Source organism: Perca fluviatilis, chromosome 22 (genome assembly GCF_010015445.1).
Source record: "Perca fluviatilis chromosome 22, GENO_Pfluv_1.0, whole genome shotgun sequence".
NCBI lineage: Eukaryota > Metazoa > Chordata > Actinopteri > Perciformes > Percidae > Perca > Perca fluviatilis.
Window position 1 is genome coordinate 23462568 of NC_053133.1, and position 25030 is coordinate 23487597.

General features: G+C 40.6%; 1 protein-coding gene across 1 annotated transcript in view; it reads right to left on the reverse strand.

Moving 5' to 3' along the window:
- Nucleotides 1-25030, reverse strand: part of LOC120552322 (cadherin-12-like) — a 117984-nt gene that overhangs the window by 61025 nt on the left and 31929 nt on the right. The window contains exon 2 of the mRNA XM_039790260.1: nt 3840-4272. Coding sequence (XP_039646194.1) covers nt 3840-4085 — 246 coding nt within the window. The 5' untranslated portion in view covers nt 4086-4272. The remainder of the gene's footprint in view (nt 1-3839; nt 4273-25030) is intronic.

Consider the following 25030-nt stretch of genomic DNA (forward strand, 5'->3'; position numbering starts at 1 on the left):
GGCATAAATATATTAGGTTATAGTGTTGTGTGCATAAAATCAATATGAATATATTACTGTTACTTGTTTGTTTTTTTCTCAGTTTTTGTTGTCAAATTAAGTTGCATGCATTTAAATGGTATAAAAACCTGAATCTAAATTCCCTCTTTATTTTGTAGTCATACCATGCCACCAAAACAAGTGGAAACGCAGACATGGCACATTGTTTGTAAGAAATTAAATGTTGCTTTGCTTTCGCTCATTATTCCTAAATGGACCACTGCATGTAAAGATGGATGCGTTTTCTATGTCCTTCCCTGTTAGACATGCAAAGTGCAGCTAGGCCTATATCAGTATTGGTGTACGTCAGTCGTCAAGTAACATGAAATTGCAGTAAAGAAATGCCAAACTAGTTTGGATGTGATTTTAGAAAAGTGTCCACCAGTTGATGCGTCACTGGTGAATTCTCCCACTCAGTATCTTATCTTGTTCACAATTTAAAAAAATAAATTTAAAAGAGACTCTGTATCAAAATAATGTATTAAGTTCTACGTAGGTGTGCAACAACGATTACTTTCATTACCGATTCAACTTTTAATTATTATTTTTGTAATAGTTGGGGATACAAATTTCAGTCGCTCGACTAATTAATAAATCAACTAAATATTGCAGCTCTAAATATATCCTCTTTATATCAAGTGATGGTGTCAGAGTATGGTCATTTTGGAAGATGTAGTGTGTTGTTGGATTTCACTGTACTGAAAGATTTTAACATTTTGTCAACTATGGGCAATTAGAAGTGGGATTACATGTAATTTAGCGGACGCTTTTATCCAGAGCAACTAGACTGCTCTAGAGGCGGTTAACTAGGGGGTTAAGTGACTTGCTCAGGGACACATTGGTTGATGTATCACAGTGGGAATCGAACCCTGGTCTCCCACACCAAAGGCATGTGTCATATCCACTGCGCCATCACCACCTGATGGATGGGATGGTCCTGAGATGCCCAAAATGTTGTTTTGCAAGCACACAGAGTGCTCAAATGCAGACTTTGTTTTGCACAGTGGCATAATGGTGAAATGGATTAGTGGAGCAAGCAGCATTAGACAATAATAGTTGTGATGGATCTTATTAATGTGTCTGAATACTTCCTATAGTTGATATAGATTCAGTGCAGTCTAAGACTCGGATGAGTATGTTTTGACATTTCATCGAAAAAGGAAACAATTAGGCATTCACAAGGACAACTAAATGTTATCATGTTGTCTCCAAACATCTGCCACCGCTACAAGCAACCACTGGCGCATTCAGGCGAAAATCACCAGTTAATAGCCAAACCAGTTGATCCGTAACACTGGCACTGTGAAGCTCCACTCCCATCACCAGTGGTTTTCCTCCTTCAGTGGTTGTCTTGCATTCTGTATGCTGTCAGAACTGACAAAATGACTGCATCTAGTTAGCAATGTGAATTCTATTTTTAATGGTCAGCGCTGATTTATTACAACAGTCCTGTTGCTGACATGGTCAGGTTTGGGTGAAAAAAAAATAAATGCAGAATTTCAGCAAGGCTTCCACAACGTTAGAATAATTACGCATTTCTGGATAATATTGTCATTTGTAAGTTTAATTGCACTGTGAGGCAAAATAGAGACCAACCTAAAAGCTGGGCGAAACACTTTATATTGATCCAGAGACCTCAGCGTTTTAATAGCCGCTAACAAGACCTTGAATCCGCAAATAACTCGGGACCGAATTTTTCACCTGGTTTGTATTATGTGTAAATGTACATTACATTTGGGTCAGACAGGCACTTCTGCCACGGAATGGAAAGCGGCAGTCGCTTGAGCCACTGTAGTCCCAATACTGCAGGTCACTGAATGGAAATCATGTTTACAGTCGAGACTGAATACATTACCACAATTAGGCATTGATGTATTCTAGGACGAGCATTCATTGCACGAGGACTCACTGTCCATTAGAGTTAATTGATGTGCCTTGAAACCAAAACTGTTAGCCTTACAGGCCTCTGTGATGGTACTTGATAACTCATTGGAAGATATGTCACTAAGGGCTCCTGCACATTGCCTGTGTGCTGTGAGCGTGGCGTTTCTTGTTGCGTGTCAGTTGCGTGGCGGCTGCGTGGCGTTTTCTGTGTTTGCACACCAGAAACGTGTCTGACGCGGGGCTGCTGCTGCTAGCCTTGTCTGTACACATGTATGTTTCCCATTGATGAACTGCTCTCAAGCAGTAGTATACTTCATGTTAAACATAAATATTTGATTACAGCAAAGACAACGTCGGCAGTATTGACGGCAAAATAGCCTACAGAATATTTCGTTCCGTATTGACAGGTGCAATATTTGAAAATCGATAATTATTTTTTTATTTACATTTATAACTGCATTTATGTCAAAACCTAGAGACTTTCAAACATTGAAACGTCATTTATTAAATGTATTTGTGTCAAAATGACATATATAAACATCTTGTCCTATTCTATTTAGCCTGGATACGCTTCCAACACGCTCGCGTGTCGCGTGAAAAATAGGCGTCGGTCCTATTTCTAGCACGTGTCACACAGGCGGTGTGCAAGCTCTAACCTGTTAACATGGGAAATAAAAACGGACACGCCACGCAGCTGACACGCTCACGCCACGCAGCTGACACGCTCACGCCACGCAGCTGGCAGTGTGCAGGAGCCCTAACACCCCGCTCTCTGTCTCCAGGCATTATCTGTTTTAACTTTTAACCTGTTATAGCTACAATCATTTTGAAGCCGAAGCCTCTCCCTTAAGATTGGCCCGACAAAGGTCCGAGGATCTCATATCAAAATGCTTTCCATACCGTATGGCAAAGAATCAGTCAATTATTTTGAAGCAGTGCAGCAGCCCAGGATTAAGTGACTTAGAAGTGCAGCAGATAGCAGCCCCCCCCCCCTGCCTTTTAGCCTCAGAGACTTCCACAAACAGCATGGTTTGTCAGGGCTGATTGCAGTGGCACTGGGGCAGATAAGTCAGTCTTACTATTATCCTATGTAAGCCAGGAGTCCCAAATTACAACTTTAGCCTTAAACCCCCACAGAGTTTACTTATGAATGTCTTAAGCCACAGCAGAGAATAAAAAAAAAAAATCCTACACTAAAAACAGAGATGGCCAAGGTTTGAAGGGGGACATAAAGGAGTGTCTGGTGGGATGTGTGCATATATCTCAGTCTGAATTCAGTTCAGGCTATTCGGTCTTTTTATTGCTGTCAGCATCTCCCCTGGCTCATAACTATGATGTTCTGACAGCTTTACAAGGACTGTAATTTAAATGTATTTCTGCCATGCCATCGATCCTCTCACCACCCTTAATGTCTTGTGTGTCTGGCTCGTCTAACATAGAAATGTTGCCACAGCTCCATTAGCATGTATAGATTCCCATGCCTGAGACCATTTATACCTTAAAACACTAACCAACAAGGACAGTTTCACAACCAGAGCATTATTAGAGTAAAATGGTGAGGCTTAGTTCCAGGAAAACCGGTAAATTGCCCCAGTTGCCAACAGAGTTGGTACAGTGTAGATGTAATATTTTGACAACCTTACCCAAAAGATTGTCACACTGTTCATATAAATGTATCAATAATTAATAAACCAATTGTGATACTGTCTGTAGTTGATATTGCCCATCTGAAACCAGAGGCCTTTTAAACTTGCTCTATATTAGCGTGCTTTTCTGTGCCTTTTCTCCTATTTTATCTCCCTCGCGTTCTATCGCTCCCTCCATTTACCACCAATTCAATTTCTCCCAAGCTCCTTACTATGTGATTTATGACTTCTCCCGCACCATAAAAAAGCTGGAAAAATGAGGCTTTTTACCTTGCCCACGTACTGCGGGTCTGACCCCATGTACTCCTCCAGTACAAAGAACTGGTTCCACACCCAGCCCCTTTTGACCCGTTGAAATCCAGCTGCCCCATTCCTCATCGGGCCCACCAAGCTCCTGGCGTGCTCCCTCCCCGTCCTGCTCCGTCCCAGTGGTGGTGTAGGTGGACGTAAACAAGAGACTGAGCCTTCGTCGACAAGAATCCAGAGGAACAGCAGCAGGCAGTTCCTTGTTAGCATTGGCGATCTGTGAGGTTCAGGTCCCCAAGTTAAAGTCCAGTGCTGAGAGCTGAGCCACGCTGAAACAACTTGTGACGGTGGTTATGGGGAATGGGTGGGGGGGTGGGGGAGGGGGCTGTGCCGGTGCCCACAAAGCAGTTTTCTTGGCTCTGTCAGGATGCCACTCAGAGATTTATGGCCTCATCACCTGAAGGCAAGAAAAACAAATGCATAGTTTAGAAGTTTGATTTAGCTGAATCCCCATTACGTGCATTACCTATATAAATGATGCAGTGTTATTATTCTGATTAGAGACAGCCCAGGACTGTCTAATAATACACATGGTGACTATACAATAGGTAAAGGTTGTAGCCTGTTGTTCATAAGTAACAAGGATAGTCTTTGCTCCCACCTGCTTTAGTTTTCAACTTTTTAATGATGAATGATAGCACTGGCATTCTCAAACATAAAAATAAGTGTTGTAATTATTTGCCTGGTGATAGATTACCACGGCCCAAGACACTTCTCTTGGATGCATTCTCCAATTAGCTAGATTACTTGTCTCTGAAGTGAAAACTGTGACTTTGTTTTTGCTGTCAATTAGGCCGCCGCACACTGTGCCACAGACCTGTCAGTGTTACTTGAGTTCCTCGATTGCCCATAGAGGTTGAAAATCATGTATTATTTAATGACACTTTAATGAGAGGGTGGTGAGGAGCTTTTATGTTTCTGCTTCACAAGACCTTGTCTGAGTATTTTTTAATCAAACCAAATCAGTGAGCCTCTTAAAATAGAGATAAACCCTTTTATTTATTTATTTTTTTTAAACTTGACACAAATCAGTTGCAGGCAACCGTCTGAAGATGTATAGCAGGATGCATTGACAGTTCATATATCAAATTGACATGTGCACTGTATAAGACGTCAGTCCAAAGCAGCATGCTCACAATGAGTTCTGTTAAGATGCTTTGCCTTCTCTCAGACATCACTCCGGTGAGGAGCACAGCAGCTTTGACAACCAACGGCCACAGGAGATTGTTCTGCTTGCCGCAGCATGTCATTTGACTGACAAGCGTTCTATGAAAGGGGCAACTCGTACAGAAGATTACTAATATATAATCCAGCTCACAGACAAGCAATTGAATATTGACGTTGTTTTCTTCCAATGCGTTTTGTTTGTCTTCACATAGATCCGTGGAAGTACCAATGAGCTGTAAGATGGATGCCGCATGTCACAGCATTGTCGTGTCTAGCCACGAGCCATTGATTTTGCAAGCACAAGTCAAGTGAGAAAAAAAAAATATATTTACACAATTTTGTAGCTACTAGACCACTTGTTAATACAGTACATTTTCATTCATGAAAATGACAAACTAGAAAAATAAGGTAAAACATGATTCCAAAAGTTGATCTAGGTTGATTTGGTTACTCTCCACTAGGGCTGCTCCCTCTTAGTCGATTAGTCGACTAATCGGTCGTTTTGGTCTTAGTCAACTTAGATTTCTTTAGTCGATTAGTCATGTTTTATGATTTTTTTTCATGCTGAATGACTTATTTCCAAGAAACGTACGAGCACATCTCTGGTAAACGCAAGAATTAAATTAGTGCTTTTGCATGACTCTTTGTGGAGAAACTCAGATTTACAGATCATGTCAATTAAATCAACTAATCGATTAGTCGATACGATTGAATGAGTGTTAGTCGACTAAGAATTTCTTCAATCGAGCACAGCCCTACTCTCCACCTTGTGACCTTTTTTAAAAAGCTGCGAGTGTAGAAAGACTATGGTAATAATAGACTCTGGTTATAAATCTACCAAAAAAAGGTGTTTATTTACGTGCATTTATTGATGTAAGGGAAGCTATGTTTGGACAGGCAGCACATTTTTATTTATTTTTTTTTGCCTATAAAATGTGATGTCTTAATTAATAGTCATTCATTACACAGCCTAATGCATAGAAGAAGAAAGATTACCGAACCAACCTCATTTGTTAAGCCTCATTCATTATTGAGCATACAGCTATTGCACTGTTGCTGTTCACACCTTGTTTGCAAGCCTGACTACCATATCAACACTCAAGCATTCACGCTTGTTACGAGACTCTTAATTGCGCTGAAAACAAGAGAAGAGAACCACAAATGGTTGGAATGAAGAATGGATCTAATGGTTTCCACACCTGGCTTATTGTTCCTCTCTCCCTCCTAATGCACTTATAAGTTGTACAGTAATGGAAGACAGCGTGCCTCTAATTTCATAACCGGGGCCCCTCATTGACATCATTGTCTTTGATTAATTATACAGACTTGGAACATTGGCTTCAGACGGAGATTGCTTCAACGAGGTTATGCCGTGCACCCAGATCCATTTATTCTCTCTGTCACCGCAGTACCTTTTAAAAGTCAAAACTGATCTGCAAAGTTCTCCGTGCAAAATTTGCAGGAACTATCTTGACACGGGTCAGACGTGGCTCTCCCGCAGGTCACTCCTCATTTAGCATTGACATAATGGGAAATGACTGTTTCCATAATTCCTGCAAAATCACGCCTCTGCCACTGCACGGCCCTGGGAGGGCTTGATGCATATTTTATGAGATAAGTTCATTAGCATGTGTCGGGCTTCGGTTGTGAGCCTTGACCCGTGTGTCTACTTCAGATAACACGACGCAGTGGGCTGACAGCGTTCTTGCACATCACCTTCAATAATCAAAGAACATATGGCTAGCCGATCTGCTGGTGCAGATTACCACCCACAAGAGACTCCCTCACAAAGTTATTAGTCGTCAAGGCTGCCATAAACCTGACAAACAAATAAGTAGGCATTGACTCCAGGAATGGAGGGGAGAAATGAGTCCTTTGGATCAAGTCTGTGTTTTGCATACACTTTGATTTCCTGATATATATGTGGACAGAGATTTTCTTTAAAGTGCCCATATTTTGCTCATTTTCAGGTTCAGAAATGTATTTAGAGGTTGTACCAGAATAGGTTTATGTGGTTTAATTTTAACCATATTTTAGTTGTACTGCACATTGCTGCAGCTCCTCTTTCCACCCTGTGTGTTGAGCTCTCCGTTTTAGCTACAGAGTGAGGCATCTCACTTCTGTTCCATCTTTGTTGGGAGTCGCACATGCGCAGTAAGTACTGCTAGGTAGTCAGTTGCAGAGTATGAGGGAGTGCCACGCTAGCAGCTAGGCGAGCATTATGACGTGTGTTACAAAGTGACGCACGTTCGTCACGGAAGTAAAGGCTGGAATTAGGGCTGGAGGATATGGAGAAAATCAAATATCACGATATTTTTGACCAAATACCTCAATATCGATACCGCAACGATATTTTAGTGTTGACTATTGGTGCTTTCACAAAATATTTACACAATGAGATTTTTGATAAATAACCATCAGTAATGTGGATCTAATAACGAAGCGGGTAAAGGCAAATAATTTAACTGTTACAACAGTCTGGTAAGTTGAGAAAATGACATCACTTTACTGTAATGCAGCCTTTAAAACCAGGAGAAGACAACACTTAGGCCATATTACGATATAACGATATCTAAAATCTAAGACGATATCTAGTCTCATATCACGATATCGATATATCAATACAATAGAGCCGTTTGGAGCAGTTTGTGAACAGTGTTTTCTGTTGGAGATGGTAAGTCCCTTTGGGGTGGACTTTGGGCTTTTTCACTTAGTAAACCTACAACATGCACAAACAAGATATAAAACACAATAAAAAGGGGGAAAAGCCAAAAAGCATAATATGAGCACTTTAACAAATGCAGTATTGTGCATTGTCATTCAGAAACATAAGGAAATCATAGTTGTTTTAATAAGGTTATGAACCTGCCTACTCATGATTCAAAGAGGAATTAATGAGGGGTTCTCAAAAAATCCTTTTGAATTGTAAAAAAAAATGGAGAAGCATATAAATAGATTTCCTGGACTACAATATTTAATTTGGATGAAATCTCCATGTGTAAATGGGGAGGATGCTCTACATGGATTAAGTCCTAACTCTTTTGTGTCCGTTTATAGGGCTATATTCCAGATCATGCAGCCAACGCACGTACACTTCCCTGTAGGGGCAGTAGTGCAACCAGGGGAGAACAATACAGTAATCTAATATGAATAATTCAATATCTTACAGGATGATTTTCCGTTAGCCCATGTCACAAGCTTTTACATAGAATAATTGAGAGAAGGTGAAGTTGAGTGTATGGATAAGAGATTGACTGGATGCGTTTAAGTGTCCTGGACGGGGATAGTTGTTGGAAGTGTTGTGATGCGCATGTGTTTCCAGACCAGAGCTGCCATTTTGGGAATTGACCTAACTAAGTCTAATGTGGCGGTGGTATTATTCAAAGAATTTCTATAAAAATTATAATATTCTCAAATATTTAACGAAGCATCATTTAACTTTTTTTTTTTTTTTTTTTTTTTTTTCTTCTGCAATGAAATTATTCGAAAAGAAAAAAAAAAGAAATTCTGGAAGTATTTCTTGTATGGCCCATCAATTAACACTTTTCTGCACATGCATTAAAGGACCACTGGCATGTTCATCAGTACACATCGTATTGTTTTTTACTGATTGTCATAGCAGTGAAGGCTAATATCATAACCGATGTGTTAAGGTTCAGCGCTGTCACCACGATCGAAACGGTTACCTCGACTGAACTCCAGTCCTGACTGATGGGGAAATGTGTTCACTAAGGCTGAGGAGGTGAAGGAATAAAAGTGTTAGTCAGGAAAATCACTGTGAAGACATTGTGTTTGCAGGGCTAAGGCCAAAGAAGACTGTAATATCCTTGAAACCCTTCCGGGGCGTGGGAGAAGAGAAGTGTAGGTGGAAGCAGTGTAATGAAAAATGGAAGTAACAACACAGCTGGCCAGTCAAACTAAATTATCAAAGAACACCTCATGCGTAGGCTACAACAGAGCCACAGTAATGAATAGCAAATAAAACGGCTCTGTTAGTTACTCCGATACATATACTCATTCACGATGCAGTTTGGCTTCAACCGTTCTGTTGGCTTGGCAAAAAACAAGGTGCTTTATCCATGTCTAGGTGCGACACAGTGACATGTTCCGCTAGATGCAAAGCACCGCAGAGGATATGTTGCTGCTGTTGCTGTATTGGGAAAAGAAATATACTGCACTATATATTTTTTTATTTTCTTTATGATATTCATTGGAGGGCTGCTTGCATGCAAGGCTTGTGCCCGGAGCTGAAAGGAGCTCAAAACTTTGTTCACTGAACAATGGAAGCGTTAATGTTCCGATGAGTTGTCGTTCCCACTTTTTCTTGCATCCCAATTCACATGCTGCATACGTGTGGAGAGAGCCAAAGGATGCCTTCCACTCACATTGTGACTGGGCAGCTGTTAAACATGGTGGTGGTGGATATAGAATGCCAAAGTCACCAATCAGTGAAAATATAAATAATGTTTGTCAGACTGCATTAATGAGAAGTTCTCTCTTTTTTAGGGCGGGACTATTGGATGATTAGTTTTCGTTACATACCGATAGGTGTTTCTCTTATTTTGTCCAGTCCCTGTGTGTGCATCTTAGCTTACACACTGCAGTTTTTTTTTTTTTTGACTACTAGGAAAATACTTTTAAATTGGCTACCTTGGTGGAAAACCGATACAGCCATAAATAACCTTGGTGATTTGAAAGCATGATGCCACTATTGAATGCTACAAAGTTTTTTTTTGAACCATAGATTTGTCCTGTTGAAGACCACCTCTATCTGTCATTGAGTTCATTAGAACACCGAGACAGTTAGCCAAAACACAATGTTTTAATAGTGACAAACGGCAACTTCTCCTGTTGCCAAGGCTATTTATGTGATAAATGTGCCTTGTGAAAAGTGCTGTGTCGGCAGAACTAAGACTGGAAAGAGACTTTGCAGAGGCTTTTGGTCATGTTGGTGGAAGCTGTTTTGGAACTGTACTTTTACACATTTAATATTGGACTAATATGTTACCCTCTTGTTAAAAAAATAAAATTAAAAAAAAAGTTACCCTAAGTTGTTTAGTCACAAATGATAACATTATTAAAATTATACACATATTATAAAACTTCTATTAGACTACCACATAATAGAAAACTATAGTATTTTGAATTGATTCAGATGTTCTTGTCCTAAGGATTGCTATCGGTAGCCTGGCTCCGCCCTCCTACCTACCTCTGCTCAATTTTCATTTCCCTTCAGTACTCAGTCTGGGTTTGCGGTATATTCTTGGGTTTTCTCTGGCAAAATATTTGGTGATCCACTCAGCGAACAGAGGGAGTGGCTGAGATGACGTTGAGGTTGTGCGCTAGAAAGATGCGAGCAAAGCCATTCGGTCCACTGTGGCAGCAACGCTGCCGAATATCCAGAAGTTAAAGCCCGAGCAAGATCAAGCTTTGCTGAGTTGTGTTGGTGGCCATGAAGTTGTGGCCCTCCTCCCCACGGGGTTCGGGAACAGTTAGATTTTCCAGCTCACTCCGTTAGTGGTGAAGGACTGGCTAAGGCTAACGCGAGTGATGCTAATACCAAATATAAGCCGATAGTTGTTGTCTGTCTCCCCTCTTGGTTATGGCAGATCCAGAGTGGCTCTGGGCAGATCCAATAGTTTTAAACTTCAACAGAGTACCCGCCTTCAAGGAAGTTAACACTTGTCAATGGAGAGTGGCCAGACTCTCTGTACAAATGAAATGGACCAGAGTCTGGTAGGACCAGGCTGTGGTATCGGGGCTGATCTGGGCACATTTTAAAGGATCAGTGTTGGCTGAAATAAAACTCTTCTACTGTGTTTTGCCCACTAGTGATGTAGCACTGCTCTCATTTTTGTTTCCGTTGCATGCCAGTGAACATTTTGTGTGTGAATGTGGCTGTACTGCATTTGTGCACTGACTCTAAATTCTAATCGCAGAATTGTCCATCGCTGGCAATTTGTAAAACACGTTTCGCCAACATTTAGGTAAAGTATCGGATCCAGACTGGATCGTCATTCTTGCCACCCGCTGCAAATTTGAGTCTACTCACTGCTTTTACATTGACAAGTGTAATTGTGCTGCCGAATTTAGGCGCAATTATAGTAATTGCAGCCATTATAGTCGTAAGTAATAATAAACTTTCAAATAGCAGAAAATTAATAACTGGCCGGGCACAAGGCTATATTTTAACAAATTAACAAATAGGTTACTCAGGCCTCATTATTTCTTACAGTCATACCAGAGCTTACAGCAGGCTTTGTTAAAAACCCACAAACTGTAAAGAACAAAAACAACGGGCGCCCGGATAGCACAGTTGGTAGAGCGGGTGCCCATATATAGAGGTTTACTCCTTGACGCAGCGGGCCCGGGTTCGACTCCGACCTGCGGCCCTTTGCTGCATGTAATTCCCCCTCTCTCTCCCCTTTCATGTCTTCATCTGTCCTGTCAAATAAAGGCCTAAAAATGCCCCAAAAATGATCTTAGAAAAAAAGAATCAGTACAACAAATATTTCCCCCCATAAATTCTTCATATCCTGATAATCCAGTGCTCAGCTATCTTGTTTCATGTCTTGACGTCTGAAGTTTTGACAGATACAAATATTCGGAGTCTGGAGACATGCCTTATTCTGGAGCGGTGAGAGAGACGGACTGCTACAGAGATGAAATGAAGCAGCCCTGTTGCCCCAAGGCAGCTGTGGAGCACCGTTGGTGCACATGCAACTGCTGCCATCCAGCAGACAGTTCTCAAGCATGTATGGCTTCATCTAATTTCTAGGGCTGCTCTCTCTTAGTCGATTAATCGGTCGTTTTGGTCTTAGTCAACTTAGATTTCTTTAGTTGATTAGTCATGTTTTATGCCTTTTTCATGCTGAGTGACTTATTTCCAAGAAACGTACGAGCACATCTCTGGTAAACACAAGAATTAAAGTGGTGCTTTTGCATGACTCTTTGCGGAGAAACTCAGATTTACAGATCTGTCGATTTAAATCAACTAATCGATTAGTCGATACAATTGAATGAGCGTTAGTCGACTAAGAATTTCTTTAATCGAGCACAGCCCTACTAATTTCTGACCCTGTGACTTCTGCTGCTTAAAAATCGTTTTGTGGTGGTTCTTCTCTGTCAGAGACTGTCAGTTCCTCCCTATGTCACTTGGTACTTTTTAGCCGTGTGTGTGTCATGTGTGTCATGTGTCAAACCGAATCTATGCTGAGTAAGCAGATATGTATTCAGTGTCTCTTACACTTTGTTTAGGGGAGATGCGGCTTCACGAAAGCCCACCGGAAGCAGAGCTGCAGCAGTGTTGGTTTTCAGAGTCTACACTGGATGCATTCAGTCAACAGTGTTGATATGCTGTCACCTGCAGTCTAGCGGTGCTCATAGCCCAGTACGACTGAAACCCACAACAGAAATGTGTCCGGTGTCAACAGCCTGTTAGAGAGACCTTGCCAAAGCAGCTGATAGACAAATTTGTTGTTTTAAGAATCCAACTCGTGGCCTTAAAGGGGTGATAGAATGATTATATAGGGTATTTCACACTGTTCCTTATGGTCTCCTAATGGGGTATGTAACATTGGTTGGGCTGAAAATGGCCTGGTTGATATTTTACTGGCCCTTATGCATCCCTGTGTTTTGGCCCTATTTGTAACAAGAGCTTTTCTTCCAAATATGGTATGGTCATGAATATTTAGATGAGCTGCGCGGTGATTGGTTGAGCGACTTGCCCACACGCAGACATTAGAGCCGCGCTGATTGGTTGAGCGAATCCCCAATACACATACATTAGAGAAGCGACAGAATCTCATATTCCAGACACTGCAATGTTTCATTACCAAATTCACTTCTGAGACTTTTTAGTGCGAAATCAACTATATAAAGCTCAAATATGGGGGGCTTTTACAAAAATTGATGGCTAATTGCAAATTTGGTAAGATCGTGTCGGACTTTAAGAGCTCCACACAGTCTGACGAGAAAGCGACGCCTGCTGGGCTCCATACCCAGCGCAAAGTCAACCCTTTGTGGATACTGCATACGGGCTCCGCGGCCAGCTGCCGGCATAACTATATCTATAAATAATACATTTACGGTTTTGAATGTCCCAATGTCTTATAAAGCTAACCGCGTTGTCCGATTTGATTTTAAGGCATTTTTATGAACGCGGTTGCCTTTTGTAGGACCAGCAGCTGCTTGCTATATGTCCCATTCATTACAATAGAGAAATACCGCAGCTAGCTAGCTACATTGTCGCCATAACTAAATTATATTTACAGTTTGAATTTCGTCACGCCACTTATACAACATCATTCCCCAATGTCTTATAAAGCTAACCGTTGTGTCCGATTTGATTTTAAGGCATTTTTATGAACGCAAGGCGTCTTTGTAGGACGAACAGCTGCTTGCTATATGTCCCATTCATTACAATGGGGAAATACCGCAGCTTGCTCACTTTCGCATAACTAAAGTATATTTACAGTTTGAATTTCGTCACGGCATGAATATTACAGGTTCCTCAAGGTCTTACAAAGCTTAGCTAACACTTGTCCGATTTCGGATTTCAATTGAATGTATTTTTGTGAATGTCAGAGTTAGGAGGAGGCTAGCTAGCTCTCATTGATGGACTCCATCTCACCGCGGCTCTATCAATGAGACTCGCAGCCAAAGAGGCTTTATTTCCCCGATTGTTTGTTTAAATAATAGGGGTGTGACGAGACACTTACTCGACGAGACACATCACGAGATTGGGTTCACGAGAACGAGACGAGACGAGATTTAAAAAACAAAATTTAAAGAAATCCTCAATGATGAAATATATGAATGGAAAATAGTTTTTTTATTCAACTGAAAAATCACAAAATGCAAAACAATTTAGGTGCATTTTGAAATCAACTATTAATGATGAATGTTATTTAACTTTTTTTTACTATTTTAATGAATTATATGCAGTAAAGGACGCGGCAAACACTGCAAAATGTTTTTTCCACCACAGAAAATGGCCTGATATCAGCTGCAATGAAAACGCCTATGTCCCTCGTTATTGCCGTGGCTCTTGCACTTACCGGTGGCAGAGAAGCAAAGGTTTTTAGAGTTGTTTGCCCTTTTAATGTTTTCGTTGCGGGTGCAGTAGTTAGGGTGACCACCTGCTAATAAGCCCAAGGGGGGACAAAGGGTATGTTTCTGAGGGACAATGTGGGACACTGCTTGGCGCGGCGGTGCCCCAACCCCACGGGCAGTAAAATGTGTACGGTAGGGTTGCATAATAACTGGCCTGGCAACCCAAAGGCCAAGGTTTTGCTTCCAGATTTGTTTGGTGACTTATGATGTGAGGGTCTGTGGGTCCTCCCCCAGAATTTTTTTTAGCATTAAACACTTCATTTTCTGCATTTTGGTTAATTTTTATGCACCTATTTCTACCTTTATCTTTATGTAAAGGAAAACATTAGGCTACAATCCAAATATAACAACATAATGGAAAATATTGCAGTAAGGCTGTCAGGAATTCTGTATTGCTTTCATCTATTTATTCTCCTTTAGATTGACTTTTCTAATTATATCTGAGTCAGCACACATGTAGCTTAGGCATCATTTATTCTTCCATTTTTTGCATCTTTTGTTGGGGAAGTAACCTCCGTAAATGTGCATATGACAATTATTCACCTCAGTGATACATTATTCATTTAATTTATTAATATACCTCTTGATTGTAATATTTCAGATGATTGAGCAAGATTTCTGCTCATGTCCAAAACTTTGTGCACATTCAAAATATAACTCATCCCATCTGTGCTCTCTGAGATTTGAAGGAGTCGTGATATTTTGTGAAAAAATAAAGTTATAATATAGGCTATTACGAGAATAAAGTCACTATATTTTAGAAAATAATCTATAGGCTACCTGCACCGTAGTCTGCTGTGCATTACGTGATTGCTCTGCTGATACGGTAGATCTCAGACCTCCTGACAGACACAGAGCCCCGTCTGAAACACAGAGCCCCGTTTGAGACGTTTAGGGAAGTGGCTGTAGCCTACGCTGCTAAACATCGGAGGTGGAAACCCGAAACTTCTGGCAGAAATACACGGAGCTAAACGCGACACATCTGCCGCAGCATGTCCACAGCAGAGCGCATCCATAAACCTGAAGCTGCGCAGCTTTTACAGCGAGAATGGACATTAAGCACGTCCGGTTTCATATTTGTCAGTCAACTTTTCAAAATACATTTGGGGTTACACTCAAAACATTGCGGGCTGAACCCCGGCAAAATGTTTGATGCTGAAGGAGACGGACCTGAGCTCCAGCAGGGTGTGTTGTGGACCTGAGGAGGGGGAGCTGCGCTTCGGCGCTCCGGCCCAATTTAACCTCTGCCCTCAACACCTTTCAGCCACAAATATTCATTTTCCCAGTCTTTCTTGTACCCACACCTTCTCTTTTAATTGATGGCGGTGCCTCAGAGTCAGACTCGGTCTCTTTCTCAATTTTTCGAATTGGAAAGCGCCGCATCTAAAAGTTCCTTCCCAGTGTGTCTGGTATGCACGCGTGCGGCGGCGCGTCGCTGTCACGACAACAACAAAAAGTTGACAACAACCTAGTAAGCAGTTCAACTGAGGGGTGGGTGTGGCAACAGTAGCGTGCTGAACTGTCAAGTAATGTTCGTTTGGCGCCTTTGTGGGCTCGAGGATATAGAGCGACCAACTTTTTTGAGCAAGCATTGATTATATGCGTGACACGGTCTCCAATTTGCGGGACGCATGAATTGGGCTTTAAACGCGTGGGGCGGCGCCGCTTACGCCGGTACGGTGGTCACCCTAGCAGTAGTTAGTAGAGAGCTGTGGTGGTGCTGTAAGTGTTTTTGCATAGTGTTCCGTGTTAGCCGCGGTATACGGCATTTTTTTCTTACAATGTTTACATATTGTGTTCGTCTTGTCTGTCACTCTTTCGCCGTTTATTATTTCCGCAGGAAAACCAAAATGTTGCCACACAAATGATTTAAAAGTGGCAGGGGGATCTTCAATAGTAATTTCACGCTCCATCACGCTGACATCACATCGCCTCACGAGACAACTTTTCACCTCGACGAGAAATCTCGTCACGTTTTAATCTCGTCACACCCTTATTAAATAACTCAACACACATACCCATTATAAGATTAACTGGAACCTGCGGGCTGCGGTAAAAGATTGCGGGCGTAACAAGCTCGCTGACACTGCGGTCAGGGCGGCGATGTAGCAACCCAGGCAGCACCAACACCGGCACTAAACTCCGACACACAGTCGGAGAAAATTTGCAATTAGCCATCCATTTTCGTAAAGCGGACCATATTCGAGCTTTATATGGTTGATTTCTCGCATAAAAAAGTTTCAGAAGTGAATTTTGTAATGGAATAGCAGAGATCTGCGTGACCTAGCTAGATTCAGAAAAATACCTGATCTCAGGTCAGTTGTGTAGCCTATGTAAATGTTGGGGCGTGACTGTTCTCTTAAGGTTCCGGATTTTGAGATGCTTGCGCAAGCAACTCAGCTTTGTTGGGATTCGCCCGTTTTCAGCGGCAGTTTCAAAATATGAGATTTTCATAGTAAAGGGGTGTCAGTGGGACTTTGAGCTTCTATGTATGTCCTATTTACCCACCAAACTGTCGTTATTCAACTATGACAGGGTAAAATCGGTTTTGCATTCTATCACCCCTTTAAAACTTTGGTTCAGTCAACTTTGGTTTTTTAGAGATGACTAAATATCTGCCTTGGTTGTCTGTATTTTCTGCAGGGGAAAGATGCCCTTTTCTGGGATGTTGATTCAACCCTGTATTACCCCTTCTTACAATATTTCCCATCATATTGTAATTTAGGAAAACCAGACTAGATTAGAGACTGAGAAGAAATGGCTTCATCAGTTCAATTTTGTCCAGTTAGGAACCAAAATCACTGAGCACATACACTTCCTGAGCACATACACTTCCTGAGCACATACACTTCCTGAGATGGTATATCACCTTGAATTATAATCCAGTGATGATGAAAAATAAATTAGCTGCGTGTCCTACTGAACGAAGGTTGCCTCTCTGTTAGAAAATGAACTTTTCCCCCCTGAAGATATTGAAGGCTTAGCTGTAGAGACAAAACTGGCCTGAGGCAATAAAGAAGCACCACACTGACTCAGCTCTCCCTAGTGTGAGCACGTCTGGATCCCCTGCCAACGAAGTCTATGATGCAACGTATATGGCTCCAATGAAAGGCTACGATTTAAAAAGGAAATATATATTTATAAAACAGCAGCTGCCCAGGATCAGAATTATGGATTTTTCTTCCTAACTGTTACATGCTGTGAATAATCCGTGACATATTGTACACAAGAAAAAACGTCTCGAAACTGATGCCTGGTTCCTGTTGTGCGAGTCAGAGCTGCCGCTGTTCTCTGATCTGACTAAATGTACGTTACAATAAAAGGTGTGAATGTGGAGAACTGTCAGCACTCAGCTTGACTATGAACCCAAAAGCCAATTTATTTACGGTAGGGGGAATCTCGCTTTACCCGCTGTTACAGGATGTGCAGTGCAAACTCCGATAGTGCCCTCGGGCCCCGCTGCTTTAGTTCGAACTAAGAAAAGACAAACGACTCTAAGGCTGAGTTTTGAACCCTGTTGTTGTCTGGTGCAGTGTGTCATTAAATTCTGCTGAAGGCGATGCCAACTATTGACAGAGCAGGTTAGAACAGGCAAGTAGATTATAACAAGACAGATGGCATTGGGCAAGTGGTCAAGCACCTGTTCATTTCTAGGTGGAAAAGGAAAATAGTTTAGAGTTGCACAAAACCGTGTGTTATCAAAACGCCTGGTTTCTGCACAGCCAAACTGGCAATGGTCTCCTAAAACATGTTCACTTAAGGTTTTTGTCATAATGGTTACATTAGTGGTAAGGGATATAAACAATTTGAGCTAGAGGGTGATCCATGCAACCACTTTCTGTAAAGTAAATGTTACTGAAGAAGGATAAACAACAATGTGAGACATTTAGGTATAAACAATACAGTGAGTGTTAGGGGCTAGGAACAACCTTCAAAATTTGAAAATAGTTTTCGTTATGTCACAAAAAGAATAGATTTATAGTTCAAATGTACCTATTTTTTTTTTTTTTTTTTTTTTTTTCTTCAGGAAAACAAACGCTGTCTTATTTTCTAACAATCTGTGGGTGAGAGTATTTGTTGGTGACGTTTAGGGCTGCAACTATTATTTTCATAGCAGATTAATCCGTCGATTATTTTCTCGAATAATCGATTGGTTGTTTTGATCTATAAAATGTCAAAACATGGTGAGAAATGTAGCTCGGTGTTTCCCAAAGCCCAATATGACGTCCTTAAATGTCTTGTTTTGTCCACAACATAAAAGATATTCAGTTTACTGTCACAGAGGAGAGAATAAACTAGAACATATTCACATTTAACAAGCTGGAATCGGAGAAATCCTACTATTTAAAAAATAAATAAATAAATAAATAAATAAATAAATAAGAAAAATAACCGATTAATCTCTTATCAAAATGGTTGGTGATTAATGTAATAGTTGAGAACTAATCGATTAATCTTTGCACATCTTCTCTTCATTTTTACTTTTCTGCTACCGCAACTGTTGCAGGCATGCGTTCATGTCCCACTGAATAAGTGACTCTTATTGAAAGATTAACAATGCAGTCAATTGAACCACAAATATCCTGCTACCATCACAAAGGCCATTTGAGGATCCCAAAAATTCAGGAGATACTGCTGTTGATAGGCGATGAACATTTTCTTTAAAAAAGCTAGTTTAAAAATGCCTTTCCCTTTTTTAATTGCTGAATCAAATGCATCAGTTGCACCCATACTTTGTGAGGTAGAGGATGGGGCCCTTAAACATAGTACATTATATTCAGTCATGGGTTAAACCCCTTAACGAAGGGATAAATTAAGGAGCAAAAGCACCATTAAGGGGTGAGCTTTGGACTGTTAATCGTTAAGCTGTTTTTCCTCTTGAATTATTTATTCCATCGTGAACATTTCACCTTAGTCATAGTATAAAATGTATGGAGTGTTAGGTCATCATTCAGGGATTCTCATCCTTACAGACTTATTGTCTTTTGTAGACCCTACAAACCCCAACCCAACACCCACCTTCCTATCATATATGGCAAGTTTTTACTGGGTTATGGATCATGGACTAACTAGATTTTTCAGAGCTTCACATCTGCTCAACTTTAGTAACATGATTTTGTTTTTAAATCCATGCAGAAAATCAATCGAGAGGCTTATGGTATGCTTTAGATTGTTGTAATGTAAAGTAGACACAGCTAATAGTTAGGGCTGGGCAATATATCGATATCGTGATAGGAGACTAGATTATTTTTTTTTCTTCTCTTTTTAAAGGCTGCATTACAGGAAAGTGATGTCCTGAATGTTCTATTATTTGTCTTTAGCCTTTTAGTCATTAAATACAAATTATTGAAGATTATTATTATATCTCTTTGTGTGAATATTTTTGTTAAAAGCACCAAATGTAAACCCTACAATATCTGCGCAATATCGATATCTAGGTATTGGGACAAAAATATCATCATATTTGATTTTCTCCATATCGCCCAGCCCTAGTAATAGTTCTAGTGGATTTAAACAAGCAAAGCCTCCAGTGTGGTTCCTGGCAACATGACAGCGAAAGCTGACCAGCTAATGCTGTTATGTAGCAGACAATATGGCATTAATTGCAACACAAACTTGATTATGTCAAAATATTGAGTCAGCAAGCATGCAGTACACATCATTTCATGATTTCCTTCAGTTAAACGAGGTCGCACAATACCACTGCTACTGCCCAGAACCTCAATCACCTTTCTGTCTACATCACACCACATGCTAAGAAACCAGGGTGTCATATTTGATGGTGATCTAAGTTTTAACAGGCAGGTACATTTTGTTGTCGGTTCCAGTCTCTTTCAACTCCAACCATCTCCAAAAATATGCATTTCCAATCACCCTCTAAGCTTTAAAGAGTCATTAATGCACTAATATCATCCAAGCTGCTAATGTGACCCTCTCTACTTAGGCGCTACCATTTCCCTTTTATTTTTTTACAACTAATTCAAAACACTGCTGCCCAGTTATTAACAAGTTCCAAGAAATGAGACCACATCACCCCTATCCTTGCGTCCTTAAACTGGCTCCTCATTCATTAATAATAAACTTAAAAACCCTTCTAATTGTCTGTAAATCTCTCCATGGTCTCACACCGCTTACAGGACCACCAGACCCCTCAGATCCAACCACTGTGGAATGTTGGCTGTACCCCCTTCATGGAGAAAAACAAAAAGCAGCTCCTCAGCTCTGGAATAGCCTGCCAGAGGCCATTACAGGCTGAGTCTATTGATGCTTTTAAGATGCACCTTAACACCCCCTTTTTTAATTCTCTGGCTTTTAATTGTGTTTAACCGTTTTTTATCTGAGGCCCTGGGTGTAAGTTGTGTTTAAACTGATGCATGTCTTTGTGAAGAACTTTGCTTTTTAAAGTGCCCTATAAATAAAATTAACTTGAAACGGTAAATGGCACAGACGGGTATCTTGTCTATTAATTTGTGTTGATGTTGCAAGTAGCCTAACTCGTATAGAAATGCACTCAGCTATTTTGCTGGCTGCTGGTGGATGCAACCTCACCTTAAATTCTTGTACTGAGCCAACTTAATTGGGATTCAGTGTTGCGGTGCAGTTTAGTGTTGTCTTTATCAGGTTATCCAAAAGAGCATTTTCAGCATTTGTCATTTTTTTATCAAGCGTTATTAGGTGTTTTCCTTTCGTGACCTTCATCAGTCATGTGCAAAGCTGAAACTATATGAGAAAACAAGTACTGCAAGTTGGCCTCTTTAATCACAGTTGAACAGCTTTTGCCTATTACAGCTGCTGTCGTCTTCTAATTACCCTGATCTAATAAGTGCTTTTGCTTGCTGTGACAGACATATATCCCAAACTATTATGACTGTCATTATCCGGCTGCAGCATTTTTCAGCCAACACGTCTCCCATTTTCCCTTTAATTAGACTTTGCTAAATGTTAACAGATAAAGCTTGGGCGAGCAAGTCAGTCTGCGTTCAGATTTACACCCAGGCTGAGCAGATGGCAATAAATTAGATATGAGAGAGAGAGAGAGACACAGAGAGACAGGAAGGGAGAGAAAATGGGCAGTGGCCTAAACAATTACTGAATCCCTGTTTAATGGAAGCAGTATAATAACCTGCCATATTCACTTTTGTGGCATTTTTGAAGGTGCCAGTCCATTCTTATAAACAATTGAATAGAGTTCCACCTCTCCCCATCCTCCCTCCCTACTGCTATTTTGGTTCTTATGTGGTGCTCTGGTTATATACGCAAGAGCATAGCTATCCTGCATGGCTGCTTCGATATTCCATCTCATGTTTAACATTTAGATCAAAAGAGTTTCCTTACTAGGGTTGGGCATCGAGACCTGATTGCTACTTGGAATCGTTTCAAAAATTACGATTCCATCGGAATAGTTTCTTTATTGGAATAGTTTGGAGGATTTGGTTTCAAATCTGATCATGGGTTCCAAATTTACCATGCGCAAGTTTGGGTTTCCGTGGCGGCCAGGCGCTTGTTGTGTTGCAGCCATGGAGCACAGTAAGCAGTGCTCTATTGTGGCTTTATTTTATGTTAACAAAGCCCCGTCAAACTGCAACCCACCTTTGAATCAAAATAAAACTTTCCTCTTATTTGTGAAATAAGCATGTGACCTGTTTCAACTCCACCACTCAAAGAATGAGAATCGATAAGAACCGGAATTTAAAGGAAGAATCGCAATTGGAATCAGAAACGTTAATATCCAAATGATGCCCAACCCTACTCCTTACACAGCCTCTGTTGTACTTGTGTATGCAGTGGACAGATATCTCACATTTCACACCAAGTGATACAAAACTCTCCTGAGGTTGCTGAAGTGAACAAAAATGTATCTTGCAAGCGTGTATTCAATAGAGTCGCTCAACTATTCAATTTGAGGACTCACAAATATGGTAAACCTTGTTATTCACTGAAGCCTAAATACATTTTGACCACTTCATTCGACTGAATGCTAATGGCATCTGACGGGTCCTGGGTTTGCCATTCATAAGACTTCTGTTGCACCGCAAGTCTTCATTTGAACCCTAAAGAAATGAAACTCTTACTTCTATTTGTCACCAGTTGTGAGGCAACAGACGGCTTGCTGCCGTGCTGCAAAAGTTCTCTCTCAACTTGAAAAGTAATTGCAGCATAAGGTAATGCTGAATACATTTCCCCCAACTTGTGTTCAATTGTGTTTCTTTCCTCTTGTTTACGTTTTCCCCACCACGGTAATGACTAGAGCTGACGGTGGAATTCTTGCGTTTTATTATTTGACACTTTACAGCTCTTAAAAGTGTGTACGCGTTGAAGCTTTGTGATTCTTAATTAATTGTCTCAGATGCTGTGGAGCCGTCACTTCTGCGATTGGAGGACGGGGTAGAACTGAAAACAGATGAAGCCCTTTTGGTATGCACGATTGACAATGTGGTGCTCATGAATATAAAAGTCAGCACTTGATGTGTTGTGTGGCAAATGCTTGATTTGAAATACAATAGATGTATCATTTACCATGTCTCTTAAAGGACAATTCCGGCGCAAAATGAACCTAGGGGTTAATAACACATGTGTACCGAGTCAAACGTTCTCTGGGATCTGTTTTCATACTAATCGAATGAGTCTCTGGCTTTAAACAAGCTAACGCAAGCTTTTGGGGCAGATGGTAAATCGCTATTTTACACCACTAACAAGGCTCAAAATAGCACCACACTTCATCGGTAGCATAACGAGGGTCCCTACATGTAAACCGAAGCATTGAGAACTTTGTAAGTGTACAGACAGTTTAACCAGTAACATAGCTCAAACACAGCGTTTTCCAACATGGAGCCCTCATGTAAACATGAACACTACTGTCTTAATAATCAATCTTTTTAATAAACTGTCTGTACACTTACAAGGTTCTCAATGCTTCGGTTTACATGTGGGGACCCTCATTATGCTACCGTTGAAGTGTGGTGCTATTTTGAGCCTTGTTAGTGGTATAGAAATAGCGATGTGCCATCTGCCCCGAAAGCTAGCGTTAGCAGCTAACCACCGGTTTGCATTAGCTTGTTTAAAGATAGAGACGCATTTGATTAGCATGAAAACCGATCCCAGAGAACGGTCAACTCGGTACACATATTTTATTAACCCCTAGGTTCATTTTGCGCCGCAATTGTCCTTTTTAAGTTATAGGATATACAAATCGTATTTTTTTTTTTTAAACCTTTTTTGTGGAGATTACATGTAGAGAGTAAGCTAGCAGAAATAATGATTTTATATTTCACGATATTACACCCTGGCATTATTACTCTGTTTGAAGGTTCATGATATGAAGTTTAAACTTAAATAAACTAGAGTCCAATTCAAATGGTGGCGTCGTCAAACAATGGCAGCCAATTATGCTACTTGGCTGAAGAAATACAGTAATAGACCCCCTAATAGTACCTCCACAGTATGCACAGTGTGTACAGTTACTTTCATTATCGTAACCTGTTTTCAACACGTTATGTTAACTATAGATTAGTCGTTGTGGTTATTGTTTAAGTATGACGGACTGATTATGACCAATCTATTATACATCTTCTTATAGTAGTGTTTAACTTTACAATTTCATTCAAAATACAATCACATTAGTTATATTTTCAGAACAAGATTCATCAACGTGGTTTTTCTATTACCACAGTAATCTAAATGCAAATTTCAACTGTCCCCTTTTCCACCAGGATGATGCTTCTGGCACAGCATATGCACTAAAATTGAGATGTGTTTTACCCCTTTTATTCTACCTCTGTTACATGGAAATTTAATCTTGAATGAAGACTGCTTATCGTGTTGACGTATTGTAAAAGCAAATATGTCACTAATTGAACACAAATAAAGCCTTGCAGTTAAATTCTGACATTTTTCTATCTATTTTTACCGAGTCAGCTGTGTAAAACTAAATACTTTCTAAGGAGAAAATCTTTTGAACCACTAGGAGTGGAGGGGAATATTATACTAAAATAAATCACATTAAAGGGAGCAATCGCTTGCGGAGTTATGGATTCATGGTGGTACTCCTGCATGATCCAGGTGTTAATTTAGAATTTAATCAAATTATAGTTTCAACATCTAGCCACTCTTTAATACAGTGTTTCAATGTAATCCTTTGGGAACGTGCTGCATTTCAAAATCTGGATTTAAATAGAAGCTTTTCAGAGTTTTTCTCACGGAAGGTGTCAGCCTAGTTACTTTCATAGACCAGGGAATGGGGCAATGCACATCATACACACTGTCTACACACAGTGTGATACCACAGCTATCCCGGATGCGCTGGTATGGATTGTTGGCAGTGAAAGGCTTCATCATCTCTGCCTTCCTTCTTGCCCCTGCCATCAATTTTCCCTGCATGGATATAGTCCTGAGTGACACCTGGTGGGTTGCTTTCTCCTATCTCTGCTCTTCCTCAGCACTGTTAATACAGCCATAGCGCAAGAGCTGAACGTGCTTGTCCTCGTGTAACTCTAAAACCACGTGTTGGTGGTCTGATACCAATAATCTTCCTCTGCACGTTGCTACTTTGGCTTCGCCACTCAATTGTACTCTATCACTGTGGTCAGGGATGCCTGATGTGGCCTGTTTATCATCTCCTAGTCATTAGAGGAGTGAAGGCTGTGGAATAATTTGATCCACGTTCATTTCTTTACTGTCGGGGCAACATTTATCTAACCTTAAACTCTCATGAGCCTAAATCACAGCCTGCAACATAGAGGTAGTGTATAATCCTTACTAATGATGTACTACATCAAAGCCTTCTCTGTTTTACAATTACATTTTAGATGTCAAGAATTGTGCCTCGATGTACAGGAAGGGTCACCGTATTCAAAGTTCCGAACTAAATGCAACAT